This window comes from Arachis ipaensis, chromosome B08 (genome assembly GCF_000816755.2).
Source record: "Arachis ipaensis cultivar K30076 chromosome B08, Araip1.1, whole genome shotgun sequence".
NCBI classification, from domain to species: Eukaryota; Viridiplantae; Streptophyta; class Magnoliopsida; order Fabales; family Fabaceae; genus Arachis; species Arachis ipaensis.
The window spans coordinates 1,130,871-1,143,406 of NC_029792.2; the positions used below are offsets into that span (position 1 = coordinate 1,130,871).

A 12,536-nucleotide genomic window follows, 5' to 3' on the forward strand; every position below is an offset into this window, starting at 1 on the left:
ATTTAATTTTTTCTCCAAAAAATTATTATCAGGTAATATAATGTAGGGTGCAAAGTGGTTTATTAACACAAAGCTGGGCCTAGGCCTTAAGTTAACAATGTGTGTTAAGATTTTAAGGATGTTCTTAAGTCCAAGTTTGTTTTGGAGTGGGATGGCCCATTACTACTGATTTGTGGTTAGGCATAAATATCGTATAATTTGGGCAACAGCCTTATGTGATCACTGCCAAACCAAACACATGTGATGTTTGTTCACATTAAAATTTAGTTAGTTTAATGAGAGATGATGTAAAAGGGGTTCCTTGCCCCGAAGTTAGTTTAGTTTTGTAGGTTTTTTTTCTTTTTTTGGGCCTACGGCCCCTTACACTTACCAAAAAAAAAAAAAAATTTAGATTCTTAATATATAAAAGTAGGTACATAGGTCATTGCTTCTAAGTTATTTCTCTTTTTCTACTAACGCCATATCAGCATCAACGTTTACTTGGCAAAATTTTAGAATACATCACTCAAATCTTGTCAAATCAATTTTTATTTTCACATAAAAAAAAACACAAAAAACAACTAAAAAATACAATAAAAACTAACAAATTAACTTTTTTTTAAATCAATCCTTATTTCTAAAACAACAAAAACGCAAATTAACATTTACCCCAACAAAAAGCTCTCAAAACCAAAGAGCTTATTACCTTTCTCAAACCCTCACCCTCTTAGCACCTCTCCGTACCAAGATCCTATTTCCTCCATCCTCTTTCGGTCCTATCATATTTCCTTCATCCTCTTCCGGTCCCATGAGCCATTGTTTTTTCCTCAAAACAAATTGTACATCGCGATATCCATCTCCGGCGGAGCCGCATTGCATAAATTGCAGAAACCAAGGCAAACTTCATTCCTCCTCTTGCGGTCTCAGACCAACGTCACCATTCGACACCGCCAACGTAAGAAATTTGTCTCAGGTATTTTCCTTAAGATTTTCAACTTTGTCGTTTACTCTTCTCATTGTTCAGTATCATTTTCAATAACCTTATTTATTTGTTATAAATAATAACATTTTTATTGTTAACTCATTGCAAGTAGCACAAGTTTATGTATTCCTCTTTTGTAAATGGTTCTGTCCAACACTCAACCAAAATTGATGTGCATTTAAAATTATTGCTCCCTATATACTATTAATTGCAATATTTCATCATCAAATTATAAATTCTTATTTTACATGTGGAGTACTTCTTCCACAATTTACATTTACGTGTTCCTCTTTTTCAAATTGTTATTCCACATGTGCAATATTACTTCCACAATTTACTTAAAATGGATTATCATTCTTTGACCATGTTTTATTCTCTTTGTTGTAGAAGGATTTGCAGTGGTAATGACAGACCAGAAGAGTTAATACCGAAAATGGCTAGATGAAAATCAACCAATCACTATTTAGTAAAATGTTTTAAAAAAATTAAAACAAAAAACTCTTATCTATTATTATTCAATTGAAACATCAAGTACTAATTAAATGCAATAAACATACATTAAAAGTGTCATAATAATAATTATTATAAAAAATTTCAGTTACAAATATTCAAATTCTACAACTTATACATATTAAGACTCTTACTACTCTTCATTTCTTAATCTCTTATACTAATTGTCAAAAATTCTTTAAATTTAATATAACATTTTTATATATTTTTCATTCTCATTCATTTATTTTTTCATTATTTACAAACAAAAAAACCGCAAGAAAAGACAAAGTATAGCCATTAATGCAAATCGAAAAATGAAAAAAAAAATGCAGTTTTGTATAACTCTAATATAAATAACCTATGTCTTTTTTAAAAATAAATAAATTTAAAATCTATTATAAATATTTTCTCTAAAATATTTTTAATATAACATTTATTAAAATATACTATATAGTATAAATAATCTACCTCTCCGCGCATTGCGCGGGTCTCACTCTAGTTAAATATTATGCTGCAATTTTTTTTATGTGAAGTTGGTAATCGATAATTGTTAGATGATAATTTAATTAAATTTGTAAAATTATATAATAGTTTTCGACTATCAATTTTACATTAATACAACTATAGATAAATTATCATCTAAATTCTATCATTTATAAAAGCTTGAAATTTAGTATTATTTTTTAGAGTAAAGTATCGTTTTTGTCCCCAACGTTTGGGGTAAGTCCTATTTGTGTCCCTAACGTTTAAATCGTCCTATTTGTATCCTTAACGTTTATAAAAGTGATTCAATGTTATTCTACTATCAATTATACTAACAAATTATATTATATTTTTCAATTATTCTCACTTGGATGTGTTCGATTTTAATATTATATCCATTATTTGTGTTTAGATTCAATTATGTCCCTAGAAAAGTGAATTATGTAAATGTTGTAAGAATTAGTTTCAACATTTGATGAGGTATTTTTCGGAGTAGATCATCGATTCTATCCCAGACATTTGTATTCTAACTTCAAGAAGAGATTTTTGAAACTCAAACTAAAGCATTCATGATGTGTAATTGACGGCAGGATAACATTGAATCACTTTTACAAACGTTAGGGATACAAATAGGACGATTTAAACGTTAGGAACACAAATAGGATTTACTCCAAACGTTAGGGACAAAAACGATACTTTACTCTATTTTTTAAAGAGAACATACCTAATATGTACCAATGAATGCCTCCTATTTGTTTCACTAAAATACGTAGTTTTGAGTAATTGCAAAATGCGTGTTTTGTTAGAGACTTATTTGTTCTTTTAATACATAACATCGTCACGACAATATAACAGTCACATATAATTAATAAAATAAAATTTGTGGCAAAAGTGTTTGATGTGAAATTCTATTATAATTAACTATAAGATGTTCATTAGAAAACTTCAATTTTGAGAATAAGAGCAATAAAAGAATAATTAATGAAAAATCAAATGCAACTTTCTTCCATTAAAAAATGATTTTTTATGTTTCCCACAAGGCACACGCCATGGATAGTTGTTAGCTTGATATCAAAGAGCATAATTTGTTTCGCATATACTCCTTAATTAACACATATTTGAAAACAAGACAATAGACGACAGTGACACTTTGGTTTCTTAATTAATTTTTTTCCCCCACCATGTTTTTATTCCGGAATCTTAAGTATTGATAAGTTGTCAATCCCGCAAGGCACTCATCAACCAATTATGTTAATCAAAAGAAAGTGAGTAATGTGACACATACAACATTGTCAAACCTTCACGTATTTGATGAATTATGTTTCATAATCTTCACGGTTGGGATTCATCATGCATGGTGGTGAACCATGTATGAGATTAAGATACTCAATCTATTCAATTTCATAAAAAAAAAAAGTTTAATTACTCTGTTGGTTCTATACTTTCGCAAAATTTTCAATTAGGTCTCTATACTTTTTTTCTTTTAATTGAGTCTTTGCACAAATTTTTTTTAATTGGGTTCCTATATTTTTTTTCCTTTTATTTAGGTCCCTATACCAATTTTTTTTTTTAGTTGGGTCCCTATAAAATTAAGCCAATTACTACTAAGAGGGACTTAATTGAAAAAAAAATAGTGCAGGAACCCAATTAAAAAGAAAAAAAGTGTAGGGACCTAATTGAAAATTTCACGAAACTATAGAGACCAACAGAGTAATTAAACCAAAAAAAATTATTATTCTAGTTACAATAATGCTAGGGAACCAAGATGGTTCTAGCAAAAAACCAGCCAAATGCCTCTGGGTGAATCCAAAATCTCTATATGGATGGTATTTATACTATGTATTAAGATGTTTTTTTCTTTGTAAATTGGATGATTCTGAATATGTTTTTTGATTTATCATGTTTTAAGCATTTAGAGAGAGAAGGGGGGTGAAGAGACAGAAACTAATTGAATCAGTTTCCATGATTCACGTTGCAATGATACATCTCCTCCTAATTTGAATGTGGTGAAATATTTAATAACCAATATTTTAAATCATAAATATATAAAAGTAATTACTATATTTATAATTAATTAAGTTGATCCATTTTTGGCTGATTTGGAGTTGGTTCCATATACTTTTCTTTCTAGTTAATAATTAATACGACTAGAAATTCTAGTGGTGATGCAGTTGACACGAAATTGTTTGAATCCAACAAAACTGTTCCAGCTTTAATTAATTAATTAATTAATATTGGATTAATATAACAAAGTCAGCCTCTTAATCCTCTGCATATTCTTCTTAATTGACCATCATATTGATTTGGTCTTTTCCTGTGTTTTGAGTTCAAGAAACTTGTGCTTCAAGCGAAAACTTGTTGGAAGGTTAACTACAAGTTTTTCCAAGCTCCCCTCTAACAGTTTAATTGCATTTTAAGGTCCCTTCTTTTTGCTTCTTCATCTGCATTATGTAGCACCACCAACCTCATAGAACCTTTATATATGAAATGTGATCATATATATTCAGTTTACCTCAAAAGTCAAAGCAAAGTTGATAGTTTTCTCATTGTGAAAAAGTTGCTACAAGGTTATGGCAGTAATGGAAGAAAAGCATTCTCTTCTCCATGGAACAATTGAAGCTACTATCTTTGATGCCACACCTTATTCTCCTTCATTTCCCTTTAATGTGAGTTTTAGATAACTATCATTCTATATAGTATTTACATTATTCTCAGTTTTGAAATAACTGTCATGTCTCTTTTTTTGTTTTAACAGTGTCTATGTCCAAATGGAAAGCCTGCTTTTGTGACCATCAAAATAGGCAACAAGGTGATGGCAAAAACTACACAAGAAAGAGGGCGTGTGTGGAACCAAACTTTTCAGATTCAATGTGCTCATCCATGTGATTCAACCATCACCATCACTCTGAAAACATCATGTTCCATATTGGGAAAATTCCAAATTAAGGCTCAGCAATTGAAAGAAGGAAGCTTCATGAATGGTTTCCTCCCCCTCCTAATGGAAAATGGAAAACCAAGCACACAACTCAAGTTGAGGTTCATATTATGGTTTAAGCCAGCAGATTTGGAGACAAGTTGGGCAAAGATAATTAGCAGTGGGGATTATAAAGGGATTAATGATGCTACATTCCCTCAGAGGTCTAATTGTCAAGTTAAGCTCTATCATGATGCTCATCATTCACATGATTTTCAACCTCCTTTTGATCTATGTGGAGCACCAAGAAATCTATGGGAGGATGTCTACAAAGCAATTGAGGGTGCAAAGTATTTAATTTACATTGCAGGGTGGTCCTTCAATCCCAACATGATTCTGGTAAATAAGAAAATATCATATCATTCATACCATTTTTGATAATATACATGTTGGTTTTGATAAAGTTGCACTCATGCTATTTTGTTCAGGTTAGAGATCCTCAAACAGAAATCCCACATGCCAGAGAAGTAAAGTTGGGTGAACTATTGAAGAGGAAAGCAGATGAAGGAGTGGCTGTGAGGATTATGATTTGGGATGATGAGACATCTTTGCCTTTTATTAAGATCAAAGGTGTTATGAACACCCATGATGAAGAATCTTTTGCTTACTTCAAACACACAAAAGTAATATGCAGAAAATGTCCAAGATTACACCATAAGTTCCCCACAGTCTTTGCTCACCACCAGAAAACTATAACTGTGGACACCAGAGCACCCAACAACTCTGCTAATGAAAGAGAGATTCTGAGCTTCTTGGGTGGTGTTGATCTCTGTGATGGTCGGTACGACACAGAGACACACTCGTTGTTCCGAACACTTGACAAGGAATCTCATTACCATGACTTCTACCAGACAAACATTGCAGGAGCTAGCCTCAACAAAGGAGGGCCAAGAGAGCCATGGCATGATGCTCATGCTTGTGTAACTGGTGAGGCTGCATGGGATGTTTTAACAAATTTTGAGCAAAGATGGACAAAGCAATGTGATCCTTCTCTTCTAGTCCCTGCCAACACCTTAGTAAAGCTCTATCCTTCTTTTGCAAGTAATCCCTCTGAGAGGGATTGGAAAGTTCAGGTATACCGGTCGATTGATCATGTATCTGCTAGTCAAATGTTTAGAAAGCTTACTGTTGAGAGAAGCATACATGAGGCTTATGTGGAAGCGATTAGGCGCGCCGATAAATTCATATATATTGAGAACCAATATTTCATTGGAGGGTGCCATATGTGGGAGAAAGATAGTTATAGTGGCTGTGGAAATCTGATTCCAGTTGAGATTGCACTCAAGGTGGTTAGTAAGATCAAAGCAAAAGAGAGGTTTGCAGTGTACATAGTAATACCAATGTGGCCAGAAGGTGTTCCTGAAAGTGAACCAGTTCAAGATATACTGCATTGGACCAGAGAAACAATGGCAATGATGTATGGATTAATTGGAGAAGCAATACAAGAAAGTGGTGAACCTGGGCACCCAAGAGACTACTTGAATTTCTTCTGCCTTGCAAATAGGGAACAGAAGGGAATAGATGAGTTTCTTCCACCACATTCTCCACATCCTGAAACACAATACTGGAATGCACAGAAAAACAGAAGGTTCATGGTTTATGTCCATTCCAAGATCATGATTGGTATGAAATCATTACATTATTGTTGATTAGTTACAGTAACTTATGTTGCTCATTCTATGAAAGTGCTTAATTTTGTTGGTTCTTTCTATGAATAGTGGACGACCTATACATATTAATAGGATCAGCCAATGTGAACCAAAGATCCATGGATGGGCAAAGGGACACAGAGATTGCCATAGGATGCTACCAGTCTCAAGATGGAGCTGAGTCTGACAAACTCATGAATCATGGTGATATTCATGCATACAGAATGTCACTGTGGTATGAACACACCCGGAGCACTGATGAACTGTTCTTGGAGCCGGAAAGGTTGGATTGTGTGCATAGAATGCGGTTGATAGGAGATAAAATGTGGCAAGTGTACAGGAATGAAGAGATTGTGGACATGGATGGTGTGCACCTTGTAACATACCCCATTAAGGTAACACAAGAAGGGTGTGTAGAGGACATGCCTAATGGTGAAGATTATTTTCCTGATACAAAATGTTTAGTGAAAGGAAAGAGATCTAAATTACTACCCCCTCTATTTACCACTTAGCAATATGGGCACACAAAAACAAGACTAACAATTCTTTTGTGTATATCCCTTTTTCCTTCTCAACCAAAAAAAAGATATATATCGCTTTTCCCTTTCAGTAGTGTTCATGTACATTATGAATTTATGATTCTGATAAAAGCAGAGACCTTGTACATTTGCTGATGATTGGTGTTGACAAGAGGGCTGAAACAACATCCGATGTAAATTCAAATTACTTAATAATATTGTTTAGTCTTTCCATTGCTCTGAGTGATATGGAAACGAATTTCTAAGTGAAATCCTAACAGTGAATGAAATCAAATCGCAGTTAATTTCCGAGCAAAAAGTCCTGTTCATGCAAATCTCAGCATAACATCAATAAAATTATAATGCTTCATCTGCAGCTATATTAGTCTAGTTATTGAAGAATAGAAAACAAAAAATGATTATCTTCATAGATTAACTTTAAAAAAAAAAAAAAAATTTATAACAGCACCAAAAGGTATAGTAAATCAAATCTGTGAAACATATTTGAGTCCAAGGAAGTACAATGCATGGAACACACGATGACGGAACCGTGGCGGTTATATGAAAAATCTCGATGGAATAATGAATAATCAAATGATAGTAGTAAAGTTCTTTGCCATGTATAACACATGATCATGAAAATGAGTGCGGAGAAGCGTTGAAATGACTATCGAACAGGTTTCAAGCTAAATCTGATTATATAGCAACGACCTTAAGGCATGATTCATTGGCCTAACTTCAAATATTGGTGGTATGAAGTAGTCTGCATCAACCTGAATTTGAGGCATGTGTTGAAAAATATCTAAACGGAGACATCCCTTCCTCCAGAAACCACATTTAGCAACATCTGAAGCAATCATTCATGAACCATCTACCAGACAAAAATTGTGTCACAACTTTCAGCATTACCATTTGTAAGTCGAAACAATCCGTGACCACCACCTAAGCTTCATATCCAATCTCAGAATATATGATCCCAGCCAAAAATGGCATGCTAATATATGTAGTTTACCTTGACGCAACAAGCTATCTAAGTACATCCTCTTGATTGACCAGTCTTTAGCTCACAACGGGAAAATTCATCCCATTTGCATTTCAAAATCAATCAAGAACACACTGTTGTTCCTCAAAATCTTGCAACATTAAGGCCAAAAGACGTGGACAGTTTTCCTCATTTCAAAGTCCCCTACAAAATTTCCCAGCCTCTCATCTGCAACAATAATAGAAAACATCAGTTACTTGAATATGCGTGCAAAGGGGGGGAGAAAACATTAAAAATAAAAAATATATATATAAAAAGACAAGTGCATGAACATTACTCTTAATGCCATATCATATAGAAAAGCCTTATCGAAACAAAATAAAATGAGAACTACAAGATACGGGAGCAATCTTGAAACTATAAGAAACTAATGAGGAAGCCAAATGACTGTTAGCATCCTTCATCCTGACCAAGTGTAACAAAAACCTCCTCAAGAGATTCATGACATTAATCACTAAAGTACTTGTTATAATGAAATGTGTCCTGGTATTTCCAATCCAGTTGGACACTGGAACAGCATTATAAGCAACTCCAAAGCCTCTGACTCCCCAGGGAAGCTGACTATTCATCTTTTCTAGAGAAGACTCAAACTTACTCTAGAGATAGCCAACTCCGAGTGCTTCATGTTCAAGTCAGCAGTAACTACTAGCCCTGGGTTAATGCTCCTAAATTAATATAGCCTACATGAATTACTGAGAGAAGTAGCAACATCAACTCACCACTTGAAAGGAATTCAACCTATAAGTTGCAAGCGTCCAACTTTAGCCATGAATCCATCCAAGTTAATTGGATGGTCAGGTATTCCAGAAGCAATCAACCATACTTCACAAAATGATAGTAGGTCTTAAATTGTGAGTCTTTAACTTCACTTCAAAAACTAGCTCAACGGGAAAGGGATGCTAAAGTACTTATAAAGGCTGTCTTTGCATATCCATAAAAAATGTAGAAGCTTACACACCACAATGACAGCCACATGATTGGTTCTGATACTGCCTTAACAAGGTTGGACTCCAGAGTTTGATATCTTCATGTAATGCGGGACTTAATGATGTAACAATTTGTTAAGATACAAACCAATATCTCAACCTTCCTTTCACTCCTATTAGATTGATAATGACAACTGGGACCTATGTGAAGGTTTTGCATCCTTTAGCTTTCCAGGCAGCTTCAATTGTCGAAGCACCTAACTAATAAATATGAATACAGAAGATTCAATTTCGTAGGAATGGATGCATTGCAGCTAATATTATACTACTGCTTAAAGTCGAATTAGAAGGCTAGATTCCTAAACATTACTCTAAATTTTCTGGTTAGATAACATTCCTAGAAACAAAATCTGATGATGGAACTTGGTGACCTAATACAGGTGTGCAACTACTAGTTTATATTAAGCAGAATACTAAACCTTTACATGATGGTAATCAGAAGGGTAACACATAGCAAGTTCCATACTTGTTACATCATTTAGACCAATAAAATAAGCAGAATACTTGCCTATGAGCTTCAGATCCCCAGCTCGCCTCCAGACATACTTCAGGTTGAAAGTCTTCTCTTCAGATATTCCACAGTGATGGTTGCAATATATGATAGAATTTTGGGCATCATGAAGATTTCAGCAACCCAACCAATATGAAGAATGGGAAACTCCCTGATGTATGAGATTCACTCTTCATGTTGAATGGGTATAGAACTAACTTACCCCTTGAATCCTAGTGCCGGTCAGATTTGTAAGCTAACATACATCTCATTCTACATCGACAGCAGCCAATTTCTGGCCCTCTTCAAATAAACAGTGAACAAGAGCAGTACAAGACCTAATACACTACCATCTTGCTGGGAAAATCCACTTGTTTAAAATCAGGCTCTAACATGTACCACTACAGCACTTAATAGTTTGAAGCATTCGAGGTCCAATCAAACTGAACATGTTTTAAAGCATGGCCAAATAATGGTGCAAAATACTTCTGAATCTGTATTCACTCCATCCAATTTCATTGTTCTTGGGGTTTTCCTCACGACAAAGTATCATAGGGTATTGGGCATCGTATGCACCAACAAACAACTGCTTCTGGACAAACGCAACACGCTTCTACCATCCACCACCCATCCTCCATGCCAGCAAAAAGCAGTAGTTACCACCAGCAACTTAGCAGAGAAAACAAAACAAAAGGTTGAATATTTCAAAAACCGAACATCTCGTCCAGGCATGTATATTAAATCCGATATTTGATTACAGCCACCGTCAATACAAGCACCTTTTCCAGCAATGAAACTAAACAAAGTCCCAAAAACTTAACTAAATATGAAACCCTAGAGCTTAATTTCCAGGAAATGGATATCTTACATTCGTTCAGCCATTAGCAACATAATCACCCACAAGGTTATATTCCCAAAAATTTATGCAGGATGCCTCCTTTATCAGTTGCAGGACTACAATGACTAATCCTAATAAAATCCATCAGGTGAGGAACACCATACTGCTCTTCAGTGAAGTTTATCCAATCTTAGAAATAGCTATAACTGAGATTTATCACATCAAGCCTAAAGAAACATACTCTATATTCTCCTTCAAACTGTAACGTCTCATTTTGTTCACCTCAGTAAACAACAGAATACCTAATATAAATTATGCCCCAAGTTCCTCTCTGTCTGATGACTGCTGTGACAGAAATAATTACCCACTAGATGGGACTAATTTCAATATCACACATCCACACTCCATCTGTGCAGCACCATTTATTTAACATATTGCTAGATTACTAAAACTTCAACAAGGAGCACTGATAATAATAATGATACAACTTAAGTATCCATCGCCCTCTAAAACAGCTATCCACGATCACCCACCAAATACTGAATCTCAGGCAACATGTTTCAGCACATGGGAACTATACCTCATTTCATCTCATGAATTATTTAAAACATGTCTTTCCGAGAAGAAAGATAGACAACAATAATAGCCAAAAGCAATAATAAAAAAACTAGAAATATGTATCAATGGAAGATAGATAAATTTAAGTTTCATCATACTAGGTTTTGAACTTAGACATATTGCAACAACTTTCCCTATAAATACGAAACAAAGCAACACCGAAACCTATATATGCTAGTTACGAACCAATTATAACCAGAAAATAAGCATTGATGAGGCATGCACAGATAGAAGGATGCCAAACTCAATCACAGCCATGGTGTTAACACGGGCTAAAGTGATGGCAAGCCTCTCTTCTTCACCAACAGCGATCACTTGAATTTCAACGGCGATTAGTGCGAGACTTCTCAGGTCCTTTCCTTGAAGTAGCACCTGCCCCATACAGAGGACCTTTCTCCACAGCACCCTAGACAGAAGCATATAAGAGGTGAATAAAGCCTTGAAGGTGAAGCCTAACATTTAAAACTTATAAATTAAGGATGACACATACCAGGTGAACGCCATATGGTCCATATCCATCTGCATACAGAGCTGGATAACCCCCTTTGGGGCTACCAAACTGTGTTCCATAAGGCCCACCTTTGTAAATGATTAGAAAACAAAACATCATCATTTTAATTATTTAGATCATCAATAAATGGAGGATACAACTCTATTAAGGCCATCTATTGGTCTAATTGAATGACCTTCCTTATTCAAGCCATTAAATCAAATCAGGCAATTATAACTTTTCTAACAACCCATACAGTTAATAAAACACAAGAAGATATCTATAGAAGGATAACATAGAGGTCATACCAGCACCCCACTGTCTGCCATCAACACTAGCAAGCTCTGCACGTAGCTTCTCCACTTCCCGAGCCATGGAAACCATGTTTTTCTCCATTGATTGCCTTTGTTCCATGAACTCTATGTTTGCCTTCTTTTCATAATCCATCATGGTTCTAAAAAGCAAAAACTAATCACCATCAGTTTAAGCTAACAAATTCAGGAATGCACATCAGAGAAGGGCTCGAAGCAGAATATGGGAACTGCGATCACAGCAGAGCCACACACCTTGCACGCATTAGCTCCTGGCGTAGGCCATCAATCTCGGACTTCAACATGGGAATCTGTTTATTATCAGCTTGTAACCTTGCAACATCCTGATTAAGCGTCTGAACCTTCCCTGTAAGTTCTTGCTTAAGAGTGTTAAGTTTCTGAACCTCGGCTCGCAGCTGCGCAACCTCACTCTTCAGGGGCTCGGCAGCCCTGAGATCAGACTCCATCTTCCTTCCTTTGTCAATGAGCTCCCTGGAATGCAGCTCATGCTCAGCACGAATATCACCAATGGCAAGGTTCATACGGTGAAGTTCCTCCTTGGCAGCAGCAAGGTCACGCTGCAATACCACACGGTCCTCAATGAGCCTGCGGTTGTCAGCCACAACCCTACGCATCTCGGCATGCTGCAATTCGAGTTCTTCTTCGAGGAGGGCGGCGGGATGC

General features: G+C 35.2%; 2 protein-coding genes across 2 annotated transcripts in view; one reads left to right on the forward strand and one right to left on the reverse strand.

The window, feature by feature from the left end:
- On the forward strand, positions 4,125–7,563 carry LOC107612704 (phospholipase D alpha 4). The gene is made up of 4 exons (XM_016314413.2): positions 4,125–4,602; positions 4,692–5,249; positions 5,339–6,533; positions 6,629–7,563. The coding sequence occupies exons 1-4, from the start codon at positions 4,507–4,509 to the stop codon at positions 7,069–7,071; spliced, it is 2,292 nt and encodes a 763-aa protein (XP_016169899.1). The 5' UTR covers positions 4,125–4,506; the 3' UTR covers positions 7,072–7,563.
- The window catches only part of LOC107612707 (protein FLX-like 3), a gene marked incomplete in the record, with an annotated part of 2,051 nt that continues 512 nt past the window's right edge, over positions 10,998–12,536 (reverse strand). The window contains 4 exon segments of the mRNA XM_016314416.2: positions 10,998–11,457; positions 11,542–11,630; positions 11,850–11,995; positions 12,108–12,524. Of these exon segments, the coding sequence (XP_016169902.1) occupies positions 11,374–11,457; positions 11,542–11,630; positions 11,850–11,995; positions 12,108–12,524 (736 nt within the window).